Genomic DNA, 26,197 nt, shown 5'->3' on the forward strand with positions numbered 1-26,197 from the left:
CCAGCCTCGCGCTGTCCCTACGGCTCCCGGCCGCTCGCACCCGCCGTACAATACGAGCTTGCTACACAAACAATTCGCCGGGTTTTTTTTGTTCACTTTTCTTTTTGTCAAATTGAAGTGCGTAAAAATGGTCCTTTTGTTTTGAGCGCTCTGTCTTTACGCGTGCTCCGGTATCTCGCGTTCCCGTTTCCCCTCCTCGCGCCGTACAGTAATGTGCTCCGTTTCTGCAGACTGGTAGCGTCTGGATTCTCTTCTCCTCAGGAACCTGGTAGGTGCACTTCCATTTTCCTGCCCTAGCGTCAGATATACATGCTTTCTACTACACACTTTCTTTTTTCCTTTTTATTTTTTATTTTTTAAACTTACGTGGGCTTTGCAGGCGTCAAAGTGATCAGGACACGAGCGGATGAATTTCCTCGGTTTATGCGCGCTGTGTGGTCCCGCGCCACGGGCTTGCTGTTCGTGACCTTTGGTCAGAGTGTCTCCGCCAGGCGAGACGGGGTGTCATTGATGGCACAGCGGTGCGGCAGCAGGGCTGGTCCACGCTCGTCCAGGACTCTCGCCCTACTTCAGTCTCCCTGAAGTATCGAATATTGCTGTTGCTCTAAACTTTGTTTACAGCTCGAAGATCGATAGCTGTGACTTGATTGCTTCTGGCGGCACGTTTTGCTCACGGGGCGAATTGATTAAGTAATAATTACCAAGAGGATGTCCGATCCTTAAGACGGGAGAGTGTGGATTTGGGTGCGTTATATATATTTTCCTGGTCTGAATCCTTTACTTTGGAACTGTGCCCGCACAAACAACATGTCGCTTTTTTTTTTTCTTTTTCCTTGGCTTGCAAATAGTAAATCTTGAGTTGGAAAATCGCTAATCATAGGCCCCATAATACACTTTATAAAACAACTCATTAAAAGTGTTTAATACTAGGTGACTGTACTGTATAACAGCCATTGCGAAATATCTGTCATTTTCCTCTGAGCTATTTCTGCATGTTTCATTAGTCATTGAGCTTCCATGACCACCCAGCCTGGTCTCAGAGACTCTCCAGTGCATTTTTAAGATTCGTTTATCCGCCAGCTGTTGCCCAGAGCATAGACGTGATCCGAAACGCTGGAGCGTTCTCGCAAACAACGGGCTTTGGTCATTAAAAAAAGGCCAGAGGAAGCTAACGCAAGATGTGTGTGTGTGTGTGTGTGTGTGTGTGTGTGTGTGTGTGTGTGTGTGTCTAATGGGCTTTTATCTGTGGAAACGAAACCCAGACAGAGTGAGAGAGCGGAGAAATGGACACCTCCTTCCTCAGCTCCCTTCCAAGCAGCTGACACTACAGTTGTCAAGGTCTGAGACTTGGCTGGCGTGAGGTCTGTGTGTCGCTGGCTGAATGTAAACCAGCAGACAGTGAATAACCTGAAGACGTATTGCACATATGGGAACTGGTGACGTGTGCGTGCAGTGCGGTGGGGCGCATTCATGTGAACCCAGCCAACTTGGTTGAGGCTACCGTACAGGCTGCGTCTTGGCCTGGTCTGTGGAAGTGCATTCGTCTGGGTGATTTTGATCCATACAGCAGGATGTTACGCAGATGGAGGCTTTTTGGACACTCGCAGGACGTATTTTTGAAAATCATGGCTTAAAGTTGGATTTGTCTTAAAGTTGGGCTTAATATTTACAAATCATGAGTTCAGTGGCGTGTCATCCTTCTTACATCAGCTTTCACGGAGAGTCTTTTACCTGAGAATAGTCTCCTAGCCTGAAGCTTATTTCTTAAATCTTGTGCGTTGGACGTGAACTGGAAGGTGACTACCACCGTTCTGAGAACGCAGGTTCTGGTTTCCTGTTATTATGATAGATAAGAGTGTTTGAGTGATCACGTTACCGCCAGAAGATATGCATCAGCGGGGGGGGGGGGGGGGGGGGGGGGGGGGGGGGGGGGGGGGGGGGGGGGGTACACGGATACATTTCATTAAAGATGCAGTCAGCAGGAATAAAGTGAAATGGTGTTTGATTTAGCATGTACAGGACGGGCAGGGGGGACCGGTCATCGGTCGCACGTGTAATTCTTGTTTTCTTGTTGTAGCACTGGAGAGACTAAACCAGGATGGTAACTCACTGTCTCTAACCATCTCGGTGTTGAAGAAGGCCAAAGACCATCGCCAGACATCTCCTGCGACCCCCTGAAACTGAGCTCCCGTCATGTCTAATATAAACAATGCCCTTTGCATCGAGAGTGGACAGAACGCTGACGTGTCTCTCTTGCAGAAGGACAGTCTGCAAGATAGTGGATTAAATCAGCTGTTGGATTACAATGCGGAAATAGAAAGGTACCGGTCTTTCGCAAACTTCTACAAAACCAATGGCGCGTTTCCGCAGACTGCCAAGATCGCCCGCATAACCACGCCGATCTTCCCAAGCGCGCGGATCGGCGTGTCCCCGTGGAACTGCGATAACGCCATGCTCTGGGGGAGGAAATCTGCAACAATAAACCCCAACAGGACCGGCGTGCACAGGAACGAGTCCCAGAGGCCGGGGAAACCTGGCATAGCGCCAGAAACGCTGCAAATGGCAAATAATAATTTCCTCTCTACCTTATCCCCGGAACACTGCAGACCTTTAGCGGGAGAATGCATGAACAAGCTGAAATGCGGCGCTGCCGAAGCAGAGATAATGAATCTCCCCGAACGCGTCGGAACTTTTTCCGCCATTCCGGCTTTAGGGGGCATCTCATTACCTCCCGGGGTCATCGTCATGACAGCCCTTCACTCCCCTGCTGCCTCTGCTGCCGTTACAGACAGTGCGTTTCAAATTGCCAATCTGGCAGACTGCCCACAGAATAATTCCACCGCATCCAGCGGGAACCCGGCGAAGAAGAAGAGGAAAAGGTGTGGCGTGTGCGCCCCCTGCAGGCGGCTCATCAACTGCGGCGTGTGCAGCAGCTGTCGGAACCGCAAGACGGGACACCAGATCTGCAAGTTCCGGAAATGCGAGGAGCTGAAGAAGAAACCTGGATCGTCACTGGAGGTGAGCTCAAGGCACCCCCCTCCCCCGCTCAACAACCCCCTCACAATACCCCCCCCCAACCAACCCCATCCTCCCTCCTCCAGCTCTCCAGAGCATTAACCTTTTCCTTCCAGTCACGTTTCTAAGCCCTTGAAAATTGTTTCCATGCCCACCCAAGCCTGAACATCCCCCAGCTTCTCAAATCTGCCTACCCGCCTCGCCTAATTGGCAGTAATTAGGGGTGTTTGTGTGGCGCGCAAGCTGCGCTTGGCTCAGACACCCCTAATTGCTGCCAGTCAGGATGGGCCTGGAACGTATCCGAGCAACCCCAGGCTTGGCGCAGCTCCAAGCTGAGCTGGGAAATGGTTTTCAGCAGAGAGCCGTCCCTCTCTGCACTTGGTCATTTTAACCAATTATGGAAACCGTCTCTGGACAGGGCTAATCGATATCCCATGAGCCCCCACTGCAGCAAGCCGATGAGAGAGATGGCAAGACCGGTGGTGCCACACACTCACTCACACACACACACACACACACACACACACACACACACACACACACACAAGGTTTTACTCTGGAGTTTACAGTACAAAACTAGAGTTAATGAATAAACATTCATTCATTAAAAGCATGAATGAATGTAGCTCATTCAGGGAATTATGTTATACTCAAATATTTTATCGATTTTTCAGTATCTTAAAGAAAGAGATTTTTCTAATGTGAAAGTTTAACATCATAGTGGCAACCAAAAAATTCACCGTACCATCATTAGCATGAATCACACAGGGGAGACTGATCGCCAAACACAACAGGACACACCAAATACCCACAGCACATCCTGTAAATTGAATATTTCCTGAACAAGTAATCACTTTTAGTTTTGCAATTTTCTACACATTGACATTCTACCTGCTACTTGACATAAAGGAACAAATGTTAAACAAACAGTAAAATACAAAATGAATTTAAATGAACACAGTGGCTGCTAACCAGGTACAAGTACACTTTAAAACCAATACACCCACTAAGAACACAGGATAGTCCAGATTAGGGTAAATCTGTGCAGCAGACTGGCCAACAGCGTAATCTGTGTGGGGTGAAACAAAGTTTACATTTTGATTGTTTATTGGCTTGGCTTTGTTCAATGTGTGTTATGCTTCTAACGTGTTTGTGTAAACAGAGACGAATGTCAAGCTCACATCAGGCATCTGTAAAAATGTGGTACGTTTGTCAAGCGTGATCTTCACGTGGGCTGCTGGGCGGGGCTTTGGCTAGCCCCGCCCAGCGTGATGTGGCTGTGCTTTTGTTGCTTGACTGCTCGTTAATACCCAAGTGATCTCAGGTTTTAATTAACCTGCCCTCAGTCCCCAGTAAACATCCGGCATAAAAACACTTAACACACTTCACAGGACTGCTAATAATTACACAGCGCTGCAGAGTGCCCTGTTATTCGCTGTGACTTTTACCCATCTAGCAGACTGAACACAGCTCCTCCACCTACAGTAACAGCACAGCTGACAGCCAAATGGATGGTTGAAATGTTAACGTTGACATAATGGAATGTACCTGGCTTGGCAGAAGCCGTGGTCAACGTCGAGCTTTAGATCAGCTGAAGACACAAGCTGGGATTTGCTAAACTTATCCTCTGACCGGCGCACACAGTGAGCACGCGTTCGGAAAAATACGTGAGCTTCTACACGTGTTTTGGAGAGAAATTCTTTCTGTGACAGTCAATGTTTGCTTCATTCATCATGTCCTAACAGGTGTCTGAAACAGGTGTCCAGGAAGGCAGGTGTAGTGTGGCTAATATGTGGTTGGACTTTGTCTTGGGAAGCATCCTCTGCTCTGAAAGTGCTTACAGTGGTGTCTGGTGTGCTGGCTGGGAGAGAAACGCCCTCCACACGTCCAGACGTGCTTTTGAAGTCAGTCCTGAGCTTATTCCTGTAATTCTTATGCTGGGCTCCTACAGTAATGATTATTTTTGCCTCTGCTCTGTAATTATGACATGGAGGTGTGGAGAGAATATGACACTGGACATCTCTGAGAAACAGAAGGTATGCTTCCAGCCTAGAAATATCTGAAGGCTTTTCATGCTTCCACACTGTGATACAGCTGTGTGTGTGTGTGTGTGTGTGTGTGTGTGTGATTTGTATCTATCTTCCACACATGGCTCCTCACACAGGTTTATGAAGAATGCAGACAAATGCAGAAATAGGCCAAGAACCCAGACGGGTTGCTACCACACACACACACACACAATGACATATACACATCACATGCTACCACATGTATGAGTAACATGTTGGTAAACATACACAGTGATCTGACTGCCCCTCCTTCTCAGTGCAATGGGAGAAGGCGCTGGCGCTGGGTTCCATGTGGCTGTCAGAGTTTCCACATGGGAATCGCCCTGAACTAATTATATCTTAAGCGGCAGAGGAAAATGCAAATCAGAATTTTACTCACACCCCTGAAATCGGAGAGCCAATTTAATCTAATACCCCCTTTAATTTAGCGCACTAATGCAGGACCCTGGAGGACTGGCCCAAGTCACTGCTTTTCCGCTCACTCACCAACTCTGCCTTTTCTCTCTCTCTCTCTCTCTCTCTCTCTCTCTCTCTCCATATATATGTGTATATATTATATATGTGTGTGAGTGTACTCACACAGTATCTCTCTCTCTCTCTCTCTCTCTCTCTCTCTCTCTCTCTCTCTCTCTCTCTCTCCATATATATGTGTATATATTATATATGTGTGTGAGTGTACTCACACAGTATCTCTCTCTCTCTCTTTCTCCCCCTCTCTCTCTCTCTCTCTCTCTCTCTCTCTCTCTCTCTCTCTCTTCCCCGAGCCCCAAGAATGGATTAGTCTAGTCTGAGGCATCTCATCTAAGCTAACATTTCCAGAGTTCTTACCTTTGTCTGCTCTGGGTAGAAAGGAGCCTAAGCTTAGTCTCTCTAAGGCTGTGCTGGTGTGTGTGTGTGTGTGTGTGTGTGTGTGTGTGTGTGAGGGGCGATGCACACAGAGCTGCTTTGAGCATACTTGTACACAGGTGTGTATCTGTTTGTGTTTGGGTCTGAGCTCCGTGAGCTGTAACTACGGAGACACAGAGGTCTGGAGAACCTCAGTCATTCAGTCATATTTTCTCTCATATCTTTAATAATGAAACTGAATGTGGAAATATTGACTTTATGATTATGTTATGGCAGAGTGGAGCTTACGTAGCATAAAAACCTCGCATCACAACACTACTGTCAGTTGGAGCATGACTGGTTCTGAACTGACCTCAGAGCAGCTGCCAGTGGTCATGAATTCGTCTATTACACTCAACTGCTGAACTAGAACCACCCTAACGGTACACAACCTTTTGTAAGACCTTGTCCATGGCGTTAGTCTTTAATGTGTCCTTGTTCATGTCAGTGGCAACAGTTTCAATGTATACAATGTTCAGAGAAGAACAATCGTACATTGAAATGTGTGATTTTGACGTAGTGACTCCAGAGTCACCATTCACCAGCATCTTCTCAGGTATTTTAACGATCCGTTCACCGGGACATTGACAAGCTGAGGTGCTGCTCTGGGATGCAGATGGTACAGCCCTGGAAATATATGAAGGAAGACCAGCCATAAAGACCAGCCAGGAGTGAGCTGAGCAAAGGTCTTTCTCATCTGCTAAGGCTCGATTTTTCTAATGGTGTGAAGTAGTTATCTGCAGGATGAAGTAGCTGTTGCGGTGACACAATGATCCAGTGATGCAGTGGTGAAGTATACAGTGATGCAGTGATGTGGTGATATAGCATTGCAGTGATACATTGATGCAGCGATGCAGTGCAGCAATGATGCAGTGTACTCCAAGAAGGTCAGCTTCTTTTCCAGAACCCCAAAAAGCCCCAAAGCTGTGTGAACACAGAGGACGAGGACGTCGATGGTGTTTTGTCGGTATGCAGATCAGTTCCCCATCATCAAGACTCGAGTTCTAGCCGATAGCTGTCCATCAGAGGTGTCAGAGAGTCTGTCACTTATTGTCACTGCACAAGAAATATGGGAGATCGAGGACAGGAAAGAGAAGCACAGCTGTGCATTAACATAGTGCAGCCCTGTGATTTATTCCCTACAGCGGACCACACTGGGCCATATAGGTGAGGTTACGAGTGTGTTACAAGTCTGACACATTCAGCCCTATGAATGACTATAAACACTGGGATTCAGAATCCTGAAGGCACTAGTACATCACTGGTACATTACTGGTGTGGATGTTGAGTGTGAAGGGGAACTTGACTTGGGCCTGAAATGTTTAAACATTTGGGTCCAAAGATGTTGTGTTGTTAGAATGAAGAGCCTTTATGAACGCATGTGAACAAGCGTATATGACACTGGAATGTCTGAAAATAGGCAGTTTTGAAAAGGGAATCAGCACAGATCACTGAACAAACACCTGTATGGAGGACCAGTCTGTGTTTGTGGCTTCACTGTGCCACACGACTCTGTGAAATCTTAGGAGTTGAGGAAAAAATATCCATAACTCAAAAACGATTTTGTTTGGTTAAATGGTCACATACCTGCTATATTCACAATATATACATTTTCACGAATTCATATGTGGAATCTGGTGAAAAATAACCATTTAATGGACAGGCACATTAATGTGTGTGTGTGTCAGAAAAGGAACATTTACCTGACCTATACGAACAGATTTCATACATGGGAGGGAGGATATTTACAGAAGGCAATTGAAAGTACACGTGGAGCGAAATGTGAAGGTTAAGGTAGCCATGCTACTTAGCGATCCACCGGCGCAGATTAAAAATGCATGCAGTCCCTTTTAGCCTCTGCAGATTTGGGTCTGATGACCTTTGCTATAAATTAAAGTCCTTTTGTCTGCTTCTCGGGGCCTGTATTTCTGTGTCTGTATCTCTGGGTATCTGTGCAGGCTTTCCAAGCACACTTCCACGCATTGTTTGGTAGATAGCGTATACGTTTAGCTATAACGTTTCTAGCTGTAGTTCTGGCTAATTCTGCGCCAGCCGCCCAGCAATCGCGAGCAGCTCCGTAGCCCCTGCAGGACTCCCTGCAAGACAGCCGCGCCTCGTGCTGCTTTCAGCCTGTCAGATGTTGACAGAGGGGATATCTCCACGAGCTTCCTCTGTCACTCGTCCGAGAGACAATAAGACGCGAATTTGAGATGCCTGCTCAGGTGCTCAGGGAGGGAGGGGGTGGGGCAGAGGTTGGGGGGGCATGGAAGGGTAAAACGCTATCGCCTTTAACAGGAGCACAATTGCCCCACAGGACAAAACAGCACGGCACGCGCGCGTGTATCTGCGGGGGTAGGGGCTGCATGAGTCCGTGATATGATTGACAAAAACAGGAAGAGAAAGCATCCTGGGTAATTGAATAGAAGACCCTGAAAAACACCTTACAATTAGTCGACTCCGCAGGCCGGGCTGATGTCACCCCGAAGAAAGGCCGCACGCAAGGCGACGTGCGAGACGTGCGAGACATGCGAGACGCTCCGCGTTTTGTCCCTGCGCTGCGACCACGCTAAGGAGCAGTGTAATGAAAAGGTCGCACAGCCATTGTACAGCCTTCTCCCAGTGAGGAGCTTTAAACACCCCCAGCGCACTGCCACCCGCAAATCTCCCCCGCAGGTGGAGGGTGGCAGGAGCCTGCGCTTAATGAGAGCGAGGGGGCCTATATGAGCCTGGACGGGCAGCTCTAATTTGTTTTAGGTGTGCTCAGAATAGATAAGGACGAATGTGGGCTTGCTCGCAACCCCTCCTCTCCACAACCTTTGCTTCCCTGGAGATAACGGCGTGTGCTCGCAGCCAATCTCAGTGGGGGGAGGTGGAGAGGGGGTGCGGTGGCCTGAGGGACAGGCATCCTTTAGATGTGTCGATCTCCACCGTACTGGATTTATTCAAGCTCTAAACTGCAGGTTAATCTGACGGAGGACTGGTAGAGAGAGAGAAAGAGAGAGGGAGAGAGGGAGAGAGGGAGGGAGGGAGGGAGAGAGAAAAGCAAATACCCGAGCTCTGCAATGAGTCTCGATCCTAAAGGCCAACCTTAAGCTCCTGTCAAGACAATGTGATTTCGCCGGCGGAGCCACAAAGCAGATCGCTTAATTACGCTGCGCCTCAGACGCAGCTCACGCGGTTCCTTCCTCACGTTTCCCCCTTTTTTTCCCTTAAAAAAAAGAAAAAGAAATACATTTTACGTCAACGTTTCACGTGCTGTGGATTTTCAATCAGCTTCCATTTGTGGTGCCCCCCCCCCTCCCCTCCCCTCCCCGGTTGCCGCGAGGTGCAGAGGTGCCGTTTAAGAATTTATCGGCATTTGCTGCTGCCGCCAATTAAGGCCAGAGTGTAATCGGAGCTCCTGCCCTGCGCTCTTCCGGGCCGCGTCTGTCGCCCCCTCCGCCCCGGTCTGATTTAACATCTCCGCTTGACTCGTGTCGGGGGGGGGGGGGGTGTGTCGGGGGGGGGGGGGGGGGTGTGTGGGGGGGGGGTGTTACGCGGAGGCGGCCGTGCGGTGGTCGCGTGAAAGTGCAGGTAGACGCAGCGCTAATGTGTGGCGCTTTAAATTTTAAACAGATGACCGTAAATAATTGATGGCGACTCTGGCTGGGAAGTTAAAAGGTATCTCGTCATTACAGGGGGCCTGTTTAAAAAAAACCGCAGCACAGACGCTGAAACATCGCCATCACCTACCGAATGTAATACTGCAATTTCACTCAATTAAACATGAGCCCTCAAAGGGTGCTGGGACTCCGCTTACGATGATCTTGTGTTATTTTTTCCTGATTTCGTGTGCAGGTCTCTGGCGAAGGTCTTTTGGACCAGAATGGTGGGTAGTCTCTTTAAAGCAAGCTCAGGCTGTGAAATGGTTCTGATGGTAACTGATGTGGTCACATACCAATCTGAGATGCTCTTCCTCTTAGCCAGAATGAGTAAGAGTTTTTTTTTTTTACTGTATCAGAAATGTAATGGCAGGCCGTCGTAACGTAGACCACACTGCGTTTAATTCCAGACATCCCACCGTGGCCATGGCCATAAAAACACAGCAGTTTGAAAAAGATGGAACGAAAGGTGTTTCAGCCAGCTTGGGGATTTGAATATGAGAATGAAATTCATCTAACCAGCAGGAAAAATATGAAAAATTAAGAGCAAAATGACACTTTGTGACCAGAGGCAAGAGAGTTCTCAGCACATGGCGATGGGCCTTCTTAGAGTCTGGAGCTACGTGGTACACTACCGGGTTGAGGAACCGCCCCCCTCGGGGCAAGTCAGGAAACAAACCCCCCAGGGGCAGGTGGAGGGGCAGCCGTCTCCAGTAGCGTGAGTGTAGGCGTCGTGCTGTATGCTGGGCAGGACACACGTGGGTAACACGCTGCCGTCACCTGAGCAGGTTGTGAAGTGTCTTGATCTGCAGTAGGTGTGTGTGTCCTCTGACCCAGACCCGAACTCAGACTTCCCCAGTCCATCGCGTAGTACTCGGGAGGTGCATGTACAGCTGGGTGAAGGTTCACACCGCAGTCCGCTGAGAGGAAAACACAACAATCAGAGATTTGGTGTTTTGTTCATTTATCCTGCATCTTAGAGATTGAAAATGGAAGTTTGAGTTTGTTATGGAGACAAAGCCAGGACTGTAAACCACTCTGTCTCTGTGTGTGTGTGTGTGTGTGTGTGTGTGTGTGTGTGTGTGTGTGTGTGTGTGTGTGTGTGTGTATAGCGAGTAAGGCCAGTGTTGAGCACACGGCCACAGCATTAGAACTGAGGGTTTGGAGACCGTTCTCTGCCAGCGCTTCTATGAACACATTTTCTGGAGTGCCAGTAATTGTGTGGTTTTCTTTTTACTTTCTTCTGTATATAAAAATGGTAAGATGTTTTTTTTCACTTTGCTACTTAATGTTGTAAGTGAAAACACTGAAAGGGTGATGACTGAACACTGAACACTGAACACTGAAAGGGTGATGACTGAACACTGAACACTGAAAGGGTGATGACTGAACACCGAACACTGAAAGGGTGATGACTGAACACTGAAAGGGTGATGACTGAACACTGAACACTGAAAGGGTGATGACTGAACACTGAAAGGGTGATGACTGAACACTGAACACTGAACACTGAAAGGGTGATGACTGAACACTGAACACTGAACACTGAAAGGGTGATGACTCACTTTCAGACTGGTAGGTAACCAGCATATTAGACCAACTGTGCAGAATGCAAATAATGACATATGTGGGGCTTTTAATACATGTCAGACTAAATTTAGTGTTCAGCTTTTCTCGTTAGCATCTGAAGTTATTAGCACACAGAGAAAACTGGAACCACCTGTCTGTGTACCTTTGGGATTACCTGTCTCTCATACTCACACCTGTCTGTGTACCTGTCTCTAATACCACAATCACAGTGAGGCATATGCCTGCAGGCCCCGGAGTCAGAGACTCCACACACACACACACACACACACACACACACCCCTCCATCGCTACCATACACAGTTGCAAGCACACCTGCATGCAGCTGTTTGGATTACATGTAGATATTAATGGAATTATTAATGGAATTGCAATTACAGATGTTAATGCTAATGACATTGACCTGGTATTAGCAGGTAGAAGTTAGCGTAGGGTTATTGGGGACTGTACACCGCCGTATGTATCACACCGTGTCACGCTGTGTGTGGGCAGAGTCCTGTGACTCACACAACACTACTGTCTTGCAAAATGTTGCCACTGGAACAACATTAATGCACAGAATGGAAAACAAACACAACAAATAAACAAACACATGAAGTAAACAAACAAGAAGTGTGGAATCATTTCTAAGAGTATAAGGCAGAGGAGTGAACATTTCCTACGCATTATTATCTGTGATTCACAGACACTGGCGAACCCCCAACACTGGCGTTTCATGTTAATGAGTAATTTATAAGTGTTTATAAACATCTAAGGAGCGTTTATCTGCTGATTCCTCATGCAAGGGAGGAACCTCATGCATGTATCTCCAGCACTGAATGCTCTCTGTGAGGTCGACGGGTCATCCATTTATCACAGGACTTCTTTTCATGCTGAAGGTACTTTTTTATTATTTAATTTTTTGACTATTATTGTATTTTTGTTGCTGTTTCCTCTTTACAATAATAGCAGGCTGGTGTGAGACCATCTACTCCTGCTGGATTTAACTGGTCCCATAGTTTGATCATTAAAGTATCTGGGCTGTGTCAGCTGCACAGGAACGAGAACGTCTGCCCCGTACAGAGAGCCGTCCACTACCCATAGGTACTCTAGAGGGGCCGGAAACCTGGGAATTGCCCCCTGTTCCCAGTGGACCCTGCACACTGTGTGCTGTTACCCTCTGAAACACTCATGCTGATGTATGTGGTGTTAGTTGCCAAGTTTGGACTGAGACCACAGGCAACAATCAAGCCAATGTTGCACAGCGATGAAATGAATTTTGTGACCCAAAATGCACTTAGGTCAGGAAGACACCCAATGCATGGAGAGTCCATGACACGGCAATGGAAGACACTGTTATGATCAACACTGTTAAAGCCCTAATAAACACTGTTAAAGCCCTAATAAACACTGTTAAAGCCCTAATAAACACTGTTATGATCAACACTGTTAAAGCCCTAATAAACATTGTTAAAGCCCTAATAAACACTATGATCAACACTGTTAAAGCCCTAATAAACACTGTTAAAGCCCTAATAAACACTGTTATGATCAACACTGTTAAAGCCCTAATAAACACTGTTAAAGCCCTAATAAACACTGTTATGATCAACACTGTTAAAGCCCTAATAAATACTGTTAAAGCCCTAATAAACACTGTTATGATCAACACTGTAAAGCCCTAATAAACACTGTTCTGAACACTTATGAAAAACACTGTTAAAGCCCTAATAAACACTGTTCTGAACACTTATGAAAAACACTGTTATGATCAACACTGTTAAAGCCCCGATCAACATTGTTATGATCAACACTGTTAAAGTCCAGATAAACACTATTATGATCAACACTGTTAAAGCCCTGATCAACACTGTTATGATCAACACTGTTAAAGCCCAGATAAACACTGTTATGATAAACACTGTAATGATTCATAAATATTATAGATCCTGCCATCCTTTATGATTTACCTCAAACAAGTCCTGTGGTGTGAAAGATATGAAATTAATAATACAATTGACCATGACCCCCGATGTCAGTTGTTGCAAATGAATGAATGAATCGCAATTATTTAAACTACTGTTTAGACGTTTCTGGCATATTATAGTGTAGGTCCTGACACCATCATACAGGCCTTGGAATTTTCATGGTTGTTTCTGGAAGACCGGAATGGCGCTAACTTAATCTCTCTGCTCTTATGTGTAGCGCGACAGTGTTTTCTAACTGTGGTCCTATACTATGTCCTGTTGTAATGGCCTGAACACTTGATGGCCCAGGTCTATTTTCAGATTTCAGATTTTTATGGCATTTTTTAAAATTAACTCATAATTAATTATTTTTATGATTTACACATTTGATTTTCTGTCCTGGCATTTTATTCTTGTCATATCTTTTATTTTGATCTTGTTCTATTCTGTTTTATTCTGCTGTACATTACTCTCCTACGGAAGATAACCCACAGCACTTCCAGTAGAGCACATTCAAAAACCTCCAAATGCAAGAACTCTCTAAACTTTCCATCTCCAACCTCTCTATGTCCACAGAACAAAGCAGTTCAGTCTCTGGGTGCTCATACAACAGGCAGCCATGGTGTGTTGGACTTATTCAGGAACGCAGTATCGTAACTGCTGAGTTCGGTGAAGGCTGGGCTAGAGATGTGAACACACACACACACACACACACACCCCAACAAACAAACAACAGCCAAGAAGGTGCTAAGCACGCTGTGATGTATCACGATCGTCTCACCACCAACCCAACACAGCATCAGCTCGCTCTCTGCGGGTCAGTGTTCACGTATAAATATTTCATTGTCACCATCTGAACGTTCTCTGGTGTCTGGAGGGAGGAACTTTAGGGTGATCAGCCCAGCAGGAGGCCTGGAGCCCTGCCAGCAGATGCAGCTTCTGGGGTCCTGCCCCCAGCAGGGTGGGCTGGGGCATTGGTGGAGGGTTACTGGCTTATGTCAAACAAGTGTGTTCAGCGTGCTGCCGGAAGAGTGCTGGGAGGAGTCAGAGCTCAGCAGGGGAGGAGTCAGCTCAGCAGGGGAGGAGTCAGAGATCAGCGGTCAGGTCTGTCTGGCCAGTTTTTCGTGTGTTTGTGTTGCTTTGAGGTTTATTTGATTTGGGCAGAATGGCACTGTTATGATAGCTGGCAAATCATCACAAAAACGAGGTCTCACTGTCACACAACTGTTCTCAGACATATCAGTGAAAAACGCTGATGATAGACACTTATTGGGTCAAAGGTCATTCCAGGTTCAGATATGACTTTCAGTTACATTAAAATAAATCCCAATTCCAATTCCAAAAACACACACGCCACCCAAATGGTCTGACTGTACACACGTGGGCCAGTAAGACTGCGTCTGTTCGGTCGTTCTGAAAAAACAATGCGCGATTCCACACAGACGAATCAGGAATGAGACAGACGGGAAGCGCACAGCGAGAAAGCCCGCTCTGTAGGTTATTACCCTAAAATATCAGCGTTCCTAATTCGGGCCCCCGAGATGCCGGCAGCTCCCTCACATATGCTGGAGAATCTGTCGGGAGCAAGGAGGCGGCGTTGCCATGCTTTGCATTTTGATTTAACATTTCAGAGGAACAGCAATCTGCTCTCCACGCTTGCTTGGCTCGCTCGGCTGCACGCCCACGGCCCGCCCGCCCGCCCGTCCGCCGGCCTGACACGCCTCAAAGCCCTGCAACGCCGGCACCAGAAGTGTGGCTTTCCGCCCGCCGTCCCCAGAGGAGCCAGAGGCAGCACCTCCTGCTCCTTCTGTGCTGCTCTCTCTCGGTCTGTCACTGTCTTTCTCCCTCTAGCATTCCCTCTCTCTCTCTCTCTCTCTCCTCTTGTGCAGTGATTTTTATGTTTGGAGGGGCAGGATACGTATGGGAACAGGAGGGTCTGTGGACTCCAGGGCGGTGTTTGGTTCGAGCAGCACCGAGGTATTGACACTGAGGCTTGGTTTCTGTTGGGAACTGGAGATTATTTTCGGTATGAAGGAGAGGGTATGTTTTGGTGTGAGGAGAAGCTTATTTTTGGTATGAAGCAGAAGGGACGTTTGCGTTTTGGTGTGCGATGTGAGGGAGGTGTTTCTGGTGAGTAGAATAGGCACAACAATTTCACTGCTGTGTAGGAAAAATGAAAAACTGAAAAGAGCATCACTGATTGTCCCCTCATTCTCATCTGTAGGTCTCTCGTTTGACGTCTTTCATGGACACCACTGTCAGTTATTAAAAAAGACGTCCTGTGTACGTCCTGTCAGTCGTGGGAGGACGGAGTGCTTAAACCAGCTTAAATGAGTCACTTAGAAATTCTAGGAGTTGCAGTTTTGTGGATATTTTCTTTCTACCACATACGTATCAAAAATCAAATCGACCTCAGACGTCAGGCGTAAAGACGTGTGCATGGTTCCGGCACGGTGTAGACAGAAGTGAGCTCTGGGGTGCAGAACCAGACAGCAGGACGGATGGAGCTGGGATTCTGTTTGGCTGCTCTGTAAGCAGAGGTTACAGAGATGGAGGATGTCGTTGTCGCGAGCAAAGACACTGTAAGGTGAAGAAGAGTGAGCTTGACCCAGGAAACATCGGCTCTGCTAGGGCTTACAGGGGCAGAAGCGGCTAGGGCCCATGCCGCGGGGTGTTGTTAACCCTTACAGGGGCAGAAGCGGCTAGGGCCCATGCCGTGGGGTGTTTTTAACCCGTACAGGGGCAGAAGCGGCTAGGGTCCACGCTGAGGTGTGTTTTTAACCCTTACGTCTCTGTAAAACCACAGCCACTGTTCTTCAAGCGTCCTTGGTTTTGCCACATTGTGTGGTTTTCCCCCAGCTGTGTCTGAAAGGACAGGAAGATGAGAAAGAGCTTTAGCTTCTGGATTGCTGCTGCCGTGATGTATCTGACCTCTAAGAGGAATGTTGGGAATGGCGCCGACGCTGGACCGTGTGTTTCTGCGCTTGTCTTTGCTGGAGGACTACTTCACACACAACCCTCTTACACAGACTCTACTCACTAGGAGAGGTTCTGCCTGGCTGGTCCAGGTTTTCTACACCAATAACACGACCACCTGATCTTATTCTTCCATGAGCAGGGCCTCAGAGATATCTGATGTGATGTCTGATTTGTTGTGGGTTAAAAACACAAATTGTGATGGAACGTTCAGCTTCAAAAGCATCAATAGCAAGCCAATAAGGAAGGGCAACATTACTGGAAAGTGTGCATCAGTTTTTCAACGTTTTAATCCTGGTTATAGTTTAACTTCCTTCTGCAATCTGATATATTTGTTTAGGGTGATTTAGGAGTTGTTAAGACAGGACTCTTCCATGCTGTAGATTGAGGCCCCTGAAACCTAGGTACTGTAATTATTCACCATTTGCATACGGAGGCCTGTAAGGGACTCGAGGCATGCGGCCCCTGGTGGCTTTGTGCCATATGGTGGGCTGCATCTCTCCTGTGCTTTTTTGGCAACTTTCACAGAAGGTCAAATATCAAGTCAGAGGATATTGCTGCTATTGCAACTATGCTAATTGCCCTCCTCAACACACACAGACGCACGCACACACGCACACACGCACGCGCACGCACACGCACACGCACACACACACACACACACACACCCACACCCACACACACACACACACCCACCCACCCACACACACCCACCCACACACACACACACACACACACACGCACACACACACACGCACACACCCACACACACACACACACACCCACACCCACACACACACACACACACACACACACACACACACACACACACACACACACACACACACACACACACACACACAGAGCCTTCCCTCTGTTTTTTTCTCCATTTTTCCTTTTTTCTGTTACCATCATTCAGGACATGTTTTTGGATCCATTTTTTGGATGTACTCTACTTTTTGTAGAGCTGAATCACGTTTTACTACCTGCCCATATAATCTCTCTCCCTCTCCCTCTCTCCCTCTCCCTCTCTCTCTCTCTCTCTCTCTCTCTCTCCCTCCCCCTCTCCCTCTCTCTCTCCCCCTCCCCCCCCCCCTCTCCCTCTCCCTCTCCCTCTCTCTCTCTCTCTGTCTCTCCCTCTCCCTCCCTCTCTCTCTCTCTCCCTCCCTCTCTCCCTCTCCCTCCCCCCCCTCTCTCTCCCTCTCCCTCTCTCTCTCTCTCCCTCTCCCTCTCTCTCCCTCTCTCTCTCCCTCTCTCTCTCTCCCTCCTCTCTCTCTCTCCCTCCCTCTCTCTCTCTCCCTCTCCATCACTCGCTCTCTCCCTCCCCCATCTCTCCCTCCCTCTCTCTCTCTCCCTCCCTCTCTCTCTCTCCCTCTCTCCCATGACCCCCTTTTCTCACCCCATTTCTCTCTAATATACCCTCAAACTGACACATTTGCTAAGTCAGCAAAACCGGCAAAAGAAAGTCACCACAGAGCCCCACCAGCCCACCTCTCTGCCCCACACCACCCCTGGTGTTCGTCCCAGACTGTCAGCTGGCACAGCTGATGGTACCAGCACAGTTAGGGCACCGGTAGGCTGGGGTGGTTGGGAGGTGTTGCCCCGCCTGTGCTGGTCCCAGCTGGCAGTGTTAATATTCTAATGGGCTGACGAATAGCTGCTGAACTGTCAGACACGTCAGGGCAGAGCGGTGGAGGGGCGGAAGCGCCCCTGCCCGTGACTGGGGCACTCTGGGATATTACCATGGCTCATGCGACTGGACCACCATTCCCACATTCCTGTCACCCTAACGCTCATTCCCAATTCCCTCGGTACAGGTGCTAATAAGTGCCTCGGACGATGGGTGTCCACGCACAGAACCCAATACTCCCACCTCAGGGAGCTGGTATGTCCCTCCACCCTCAGCTGCAGGAGGACTGTGTCTGCTACCCTGACCTTCACACTGTCCAGCAGCTCATCTGTCACCTGAGAACGTCATACAGATGGGCATTACCGTGCTACATATAATAGATCATATACACACTCACAATTTATGGTCACATCATTTACATAAATGATGTTTCAAAAGCCTCTATATGCTTGATGGCTGTTAATATTTTCATATGTCATATCCAGAGTGTCTTTTGGACTGGCAAGCAGGTGCTGTTTCTACTGGAAGTCCTAACGACCAGCTAGGAATTTATTGAAAAATAAATCGTAAAAAAAAAAAAAAAATCATAATGATGGTGTTTTTTGTTTGTTTGTTTGTGTTTATTTTTCCTCTGGTCCCTGTTGGGATGACAGTGTTTTCTGGATGCAGCACTAAAGCAATCACGTCCAGGAGGGACGGATGAGTCGCACTGGGTCCCGGCCTTGTGCCGGCCTAGGTTACGCCGCGCGCCACGCACTGTGATATTGGCTAGCAGCTCTGAGATGAGATCTCCGGTGCGCGCGTCGGTGATGGATTGCTATACCTTCGAGGTTTGAGCTCGGCAACGCCCCAATATTCCTGCAGAATGGAGTGACAGGCAATATATAACCCATCAGTTAAGGCCAACTGCTCCGGCAAAACTTTTTCCTTTTCCCGCAGGCTGGAGACTGGTGCCGGGTCCTGTCGTCCTCCCACAGCTCAGAGCTCTACCACTGCTTCTCTCTCTCCTTCTCTCCATCTCTCCCTTCTTTCTGCTTTTTGTTGGGGTCTTTGGTGTCTGTCTCCAAGGTCACATGTTTTTCCCCTCGCGATGTCTTAATTTGAAACAGAAAGGCCTTTTGTCATGGCGGAGGAGCTCAGAACACCGAGAGCCAAGCCAGTGGATGGAAACAGACCGAGATTGGCTGGCTGGGATTGGGTGAGCCGGATTGGCTGGCTGGGATTGGCTGACCTTCCCGTGTTCTTGAGTTTTGGTTGGGCTGCAGCCACGCTGGCGTGTGAAATGTGTTTGTAATTACGACAGGGAGGCAGCGCGTGGAGAGGTGGCTAGTTTTGTGTCAGAGAAAAGGAGAAAAGAGGAGCGAGAGCGTGTGTGTGTGTGTGTGTGTGTGTGTGTGTGTGTGTGTGTGTGAGGGAGACAGAGGGAAGGACACAGCGAGGGATAGAGAGAAGGGATTATTTATTTATTTCAGAAAAAGGCCTGTCAGAATTTCCTCCAAAGGGATATGGAAGGTGGCCTGGATCTGCGTCCATACGTTAATAAATAATGTCTGTGTGTCAGGGTAACGTATGGGCCGCGGGGTATAATGAGAGCTCTGGAGCATGTCAGCCTCCTCCCCTCACATATCTCCATCCTCCCAGCGAGAGGTGGGGGAGGGAGGGAGAGAGAGAGCGAGAGAGAGAGAGAGAGAGAGAGAGAGAGAGAGAGAGAGAGAGAGAGAGAGAGAGAGAGAGAGATGACCCACTCACAATGACTAACCACATCAGTCTCTCCATCTCTCTCTCCCCCTCCATTTCCCCCCCCCTCTCTCTCTCTCTCTCATTCTCCCACTAGCTGCCTCTTTAATTCCACTTTTCCAAATGTGTTTTTGTCTTTTTCCCCCAAACGTGATGCCCCCCCCCCCACTACAAGTTCCTTGTGCGTTCTCACTTGGGGGGAAGACCTCGCATCCCCACGGCACCGTGGTCAGAGCTGATTAAAGCGGGGGCAGTGCCAGCCACGCCTGCGTGATGTCTGCTGGGCCGTTCCCACAGGGCTTTCTTAAGGTGCTGTTTGTTTGTTTTTAACATTTTCAAAAGCTTGCGTTCGTCCTCTCTGTGGCACTGCGGGAGGGACGTGTCCCGTGCAGAGATGACAGGCACGGAACGATCGTCCTCGTCTTCCTCGGTTTTTAGCACCTGGTGATAAACGCAGTCCTCCGCCGCTGGGGCTCCTGGGCCAGGTTAGCAGGGTGTGTGTGTGTGTGTGTGTGTGTGTGTGTGGGTGGGTGGGTGGGGCTGTGCTGGGGTCTGACAGACACTGATTAGGGTTTGATTATGAGTCAGCACACCCCCCCCCCTCGCGCTTCAATCAGTGAAGGACACGTGAAGCTACGCCATTAAGCACACCTGCCACCCCCAATCAGTGTCAATGGCTGTCAGGACCCCACCCCCCCCCCCCACACCCCCCCACACACACACACGCACACACACACACAGTGATTTCAGTAGTGCTGCTGTCTGAGTACCTCACTGTCTGTCTTTGCTCTTTGGACTTTTTTCCTGGGTCTCAATCAGCCAGATTGCTGGCGGAGGCTGATGTGGAAGGGGCCCAGGGAGGCTGGCCTCGCCGCAGTGCTGCTGATTGGAGGGGAAACCAGAGGGTCCCTCCTATGTGCCTCGCACTCTCTCTCTCTCAGTCTCTCTTTCTATCTCAGTCTCTCTTTCTCTCTCTCTCTCTCTCTCTCATGCTTTTTTCCTCTCACGTTCTCCCTGCTCGCTCTCTTTATCAAGCTTTTATCTCCCTCTCCCTCCCTCCCTCTCTCTCGGGGCGGCTGATGGAGTGATTGTGATGGCTCGGGCATGTGTATGTGTGCGTGCACGTGTGCGAGCTTGGCCGCACGTGTGCGTGCAAGATAGCTGGCAGAGCCGTGCTAATTGAGCCGCCTTTGTTCCGGTCACTGCAATGAGGAGAGGGGAGGGGAGGAGAGAGGAGGTTGGGGAGGGGAGGAGTTCCTCCTAGCACTTCTCAGGCAGTCTGGGTGTGCTCGATAGTTCAGTTTTTAACAAAACCCAGACATGCCAGCCACATACTTCCTGCTCATTACTGGCTGTGGCAAGCCACATGCCCACTAGGGACTGATCAATATGGAAATACAGGAATTTGGGTAAACATTTTTCCATTTTGTTTCCCCCTAAAGAGAAGGGAGACAAACAGAAAGCACAGCACCCAGAGAGACACAGAGAAAACACAATGCCCAAAGAGAGACACAGAAAACACAATGCTCAAAGAGAGACACAGAAAGCACAGCGCCCAGAGAGACACGCAGAAAGCACAGCGCCCAGAGAGACACGCAGAAAGCACAGCGCCCAGAGAGACACGCAGAAAGCACAGCTCCCAGAGAGACACGCAGAAAGCACAGTGCTGAGAGACACGCAGAAAGCACAGTGCTGAGAGACACGCAGAAAGCACAGTGCTGAGAGACACGCAGAAAACACAGTGCTGAGAGACACGCAGAAAACACAGGGACCAGAGAGACACGCAGAAAGCACAGCATCCAGAGAGACACTCAGAAAACACAGGGACCAGAGAGACACTCAGAAAGCACAATGCCCAAAGAGACATGCAGAAAACACAGCGCCCAAAGAGACACGCAGAAAACACAGCGCCCAGAGAAAGGGAGGGCAGACTAAGGAAATAATTACAGCATTGTGGAAAATTTCATTTCTATAATATTTTCTGTTTCCCAATGTTTCAGCAAACACAATTCAGTTTAATTTTAGTTCATTTTCAGGGAGGAATTTTTAAGTTTGTCAGTTTTTATTTTTATTTTTTTATTCATCACGTTTTGCTATTTACATTCTTTTGCCATCTGTTCCACATTCATATATTTTGGTGGGGGGGGGGGGTGAGTTTTGCATTTGTATCCATCTACAGAAGGAAATTTGAATAAAGACGAATAAAGTCCATTCCAAATGGGTTTACAATCCTCCAATCAGACACCCAGTAACCAGCCCCACCCACTTCAAACATGAAAACACTTCCACGTCTGTCTGCATGCCTCCCCAATCCTCCGATCCTAGCCTTACGTTTTAAAAAATCTTCCCTTAAATCATATTGTTAACTATTCTGAGAAAATGTTACATGTTAAACCTTCCTCTCCCTGTTTGTCTTCTAAGGCTGTGTTTCTAGTGCTGTAGTTCTCACTCTAACGCGGTCTGAAACATGGGATCTCTGCGTAGTTACTGAATGTGCAATACTGCAATACCTCCCTCCACCAAGTCTATATTCGGTGTTTTGACTAAACTTGGGCACATCCATATGAAGCAAGCTCCGGACCATAGTCTCCACACGGAGGGTCTGGAACGCCAGTCCCTGCATTGCCTTCCTACCCCAGGTCATTTCGGAGCACATTCGGAGCGCCCTGGACCTGCTTCTGTTTGTGTGTGTATGTGTGTGTGTGGCGTGTGCGCTCCCGTGGTCTAAACAGCGGCCCAGGGTCGGGATGGCGAATGAACGGAGTGTTTAAACACATAAACAGAGCACTCAAGCGTACACCGAGCATAACCGAAACCCCATTAATTAACCGGAAATAACAAATCCGAGCTTGTGATGAACAAGCCAGTGTAATTGAATAATGACTCGTTAGTGGCGCAGGGCTGCTTAAACACCTAATTGTGCATTTGCTCTCGTGTGGAGGTAGCGACTAGGACTAGAGTTCCCAATCCAGTGTTCACAGGCCGGACGCATCCGCACACTGCACAGAGACTCACTGGAACACGGCAGGCGAATCCGGATACGCTCAGGCCAATCCACCAAGGCGATACGTGAACAGAAAAACTCTTCTTATGAGTGTTTTACTCCCCCTGCTGCAATCCAATGGTTCCCTGATCTGGTATGATGTGAAATCAAAATGTGAATCGGAATATGAATCAGAATTATTCCAATAATGAGCTTTTCCTCCAGTGCTCACCATGTGCCATTCAGTTAGTATTGAATCTACATCCACACATGCAACGCTGCTGCCTTAGAAACTGTCGTCATAGGACGAACGACTGTCCCCGAGTAACGGTGCAGCACCAAACGCATCAAGGAATACAAACTGAAGGGCGTTGAGATTCAGGACTTCTTACAGGACAACGTCCTGGTGAGAGAGACAGCCCCTCCAGCGTGAGACTTTGTGCAGGCAGGTGTGCATGACCGTAGCTCAGCGTAGATGCGCGTGTTCCTCAGATGTCTCCTGGAGCATGGTGTCGGTAACCATGCCCTTCGCAGCCTGGCCCTGATCTCTGCCGTGATGCCATGTGGGCCATGGCGGATATGCCCAGCTCTGAGCGTCTCATGCCACCTGAATGTGTTTACTTGCACATGCCTGACAGACATCAGCACCCACGCACACTGCGTCAGGCAGGAACAGCCCCAGGCAGTCAGATGCAGGGCACATCTGTAGGGGAGAACGTCGTGGGTTTTTTTTTTTTACCACGTAGCTGTTGTTTTCACGTATCTATTGTTCTATGTCCATGAAAAGCTGTGAATAGTTTCTCCCATACTGCATTTCTGCTTTTATTTTAAACCGACACATGAAAACAATAGATATCGGTCTTTGTCAAGAAAAAAACCCCAAAAACGGTCACTCTTTAAATCTAAGGAGAAAATGAGACCATAAATCTGGAATTGGGGTTGATAATCATATGTGAAAACACTGGGAAGTGTTGAGGGTCTCCGTGGTTGGTTTGAAACAGTTCTTTAAACTGGCCGTCATCACCTTCCCCTGCAGAGCCGTCGTTAGGAACCTTGAAAACGTGAGTTTCCCGTTTCTCACCGAATGCCCAGGCAAACATCCATCGTATCCAGCAAGGCGTTCCAGTCTCCCCAGCCAGGCCGGCACAGTCCTGCTCCTGATCACCAGTAATTCCCATCAGTGTTATAAATAATCCCCCAGCGGGCTAATTGGTCACGGAGATTGCCAGGAAGTTCAGGATTTTATGTTCCGACTGCCAAATGAGTTGGGAGAGAAGGGGAGAGGGGTGTGCGGGTGGGGGGGCTTTCTTAGCTCTGATTGAGATGGTGCTGCCGTGTTCCGCTCCGTCACAGATGGAGGTGCCGTAATTAAACGCCTCATTGTTGCACTTTGGGAATTCATGACGAGGCGCTTCCCCCAGTAATTATTATTTTGGTGTGTCTGCGAGTCCACGACTCCCTGCTCCTGGGACTCCAGAAGATTAAATTATACAAGCCTGGGACAGGATTCTCGTTCTGACTCTCTGTGGTAATCGTTTAACTAAAAGCTGTTTTTTGGGCCAAATTCACCAACCAGGTTTATACAGGAAACAAAGAATTCTGTAAAGGTGATAGAAGCTTGAGTAAGCCGTCCCTTCCACACTCCCAGGTGGTCAGGATTCCCCATGTTTGAACATCCGAACTGAGAGCTGCTTCCGTTGTGCTAGCTTGCTGTTCTCTAACGTGACCTCTTTGTGTTCTCTGCCCTTCCTGTAGAGGACGCCGGTCAGCAACGGAGAAGCATTCCGATGGTTCTTTTAGGCCCAAAACCAAGTCCATCATCTGACTGACAGCAAAAAGAACTTGTAGGGCTCCCAGAAACCCAAAACCAAACCCGGGCAATGGAGGAGAGACAGAAGAAGACAGAGAAAGAGAGAGAGAGAGACAAAAACAGAGGGATGAAGAGAAAAGATAAATGAAAAACAATATGGTGTTGGTTTAACTCTGTAATTTCTTTTCCTGTGTAATTATTGTACCTTTTGACAGTATCATATTGTATATTTTTCGGTGTCTATGAATGTGTTTCAGTGTTGTGGCTGTGCGAGTTGCAGCCGTTCTCATGTAAAGGACTTCCGTAGACAATCATTACAACCTGGAATAACCAGTATGGAAGTCAGCCGGGTTCCCGACCCGCCCCAATGCCACACGGAGCCCTTTGACCTGCAGCAATAACCCCGAAGGTGAACACTGTTCATGCTTCAGCTGAAGTTTCATTTGGAAGGATCTTATGGGACGACACCTTCCCGCAGCCCGATGGCGTCCCATCCTCTGGGATGCAGGCGCTGTCTTCCGGAATGGATGCAGTAGGAACAGACCCCAGCCATCATGAACCTCTGTGGTTCCCCTGTTGTTTTGGTTTCGGGCACCGTGTTACAGGGCAGGGCATATTGTCCTGCTAACACGACGCTTATCTTCTTTTTCATTTTCTTCTTTTTTTGTGATGTGAAACATCCTGATTTGAAGGTGGTTCAGTATCACTGAAACACTGGATCAACAGTCATTCCTATAGCTGATTTTCTCTTGGTTTCAGGTGAAATGTTTCATTGAAAACTGTCTTAAGGTAGAGGTACCAGTAAAGAAATTCTAGTTAACAGTGAAGCATCTGAATTCATCGTTTTAATACGGTTCAGTCCAGAAGACCTCCAGTATCTGGGCAGGTCCCTGAGGGAGGACGCCCACACACGCGCGCGCGCCCAGCTCGGTGATAGTGTGTAGTAGAGAAACCGCACTGACACATTCCAACCTGAAGAATCCTGTAAGTCACTCCCTGTCATACGCCCTGCTGTTGCATGTGTAAATGTGTTTTGGTTTTAAAGATTACTGAGAATTTGTATATTGTTGTTGTGATGCTTTTATGTGTTCCAAAAAAGAAAAAAAGACAAAAAAGTATGAGGAAAAAAATAATAATTTGATGTCAACGAATAATGGAAATTTTTATTCTCACTTGTAAAATTAAACATTATGATCACCTGCATGTGTTTCTGATCCTTTCTTTCTCTTATTGTGATGCAAACCACCCACACAACAGCAGAAAGTGGGTGGAGGCGGGTGGAGGCGGGTGGAGGGGGTGGGGGAGCGGGAAGAAGGCAAGGGAGAGCAGGCAGAGACACCTCAGTCCCGCTTTCCTCCGGAATACTAAACCACGAGCTGGAGACGAGCGTCACTCCCACGGGCATCCGCCCGCCTTTAAAGAGAGACGCAAATCCCATGTGGTTTGTCACGCTGGAATGAGCAGGGTGGTGGGGGTGGGGGGTTTAAATGAGACGAGCTCTGGATGCTCTGAGGATGAAGAAAGGGGGAGAGAGAGAGAGAGGGAGAGAGGAGAATGAGGGTGGGGGAGGGGAAGGGAGAGAGGGAGGAGGATTTTTGTGAAAGTGCAGGAGAAGGCGGAAACAGTCCAGAACTGGGCAGGGAAAGTGTGTGAGTGCCAGAATGTGTGTGTAATATGCATACAAGTGTATAACTGTGTGTGTGTGTGTGTGTGTGTGCGTGCATAAGAGGGAGTGTGTCACCGTTCAGTTTCTGAGGAAGAGATGTGCTTTGAATACAGTAGGTCCTAGTATTCTGTTTACGTATGACATCTTTGTGTACTGTACGTCCATAGAAACCGCAGCGAGGCGGCAGAGAGAGGAGGAGGAGGAGGAGCGAGGAAGAGCATCTGATGGGTGGGGAGGGGGGGGGCGATAAGG

The 26,197-nt window shown here is 48.3% G+C and overlaps 1 protein-coding gene across 1 annotated transcript; it reads left to right on the forward strand.

Annotated features, from left to right (window-relative positions):
- Positions 1-25,438, forward strand: cxxc4 (CXXC finger 4). The gene is made up of 3 exons (XM_027029780.2): positions 1-268; positions 2,078-3,018; positions 24,225-25,438. Exons 2-3 carry the CDS (start codon positions 2,194-2,196, stop codon positions 24,267-24,269), a joined length of 870 nt encoding a protein of 289 aa, XP_026885581.1. The 5' UTR covers positions 1-268; positions 2,078-2,193; the 3' UTR covers positions 24,270-25,438.
- Positions 25,439-26,197: the final 759 nt, after the last annotated feature.

This window comes from Electrophorus electricus, chromosome 11 (genome assembly GCF_013358815.1).
Source record: "Electrophorus electricus isolate fEleEle1 chromosome 11, fEleEle1.pri, whole genome shotgun sequence".
In the NCBI taxonomy this organism is placed as follows: domain Eukaryota; kingdom Metazoa; phylum Chordata; class Actinopteri; order Gymnotiformes; family Gymnotidae; genus Electrophorus; species Electrophorus electricus.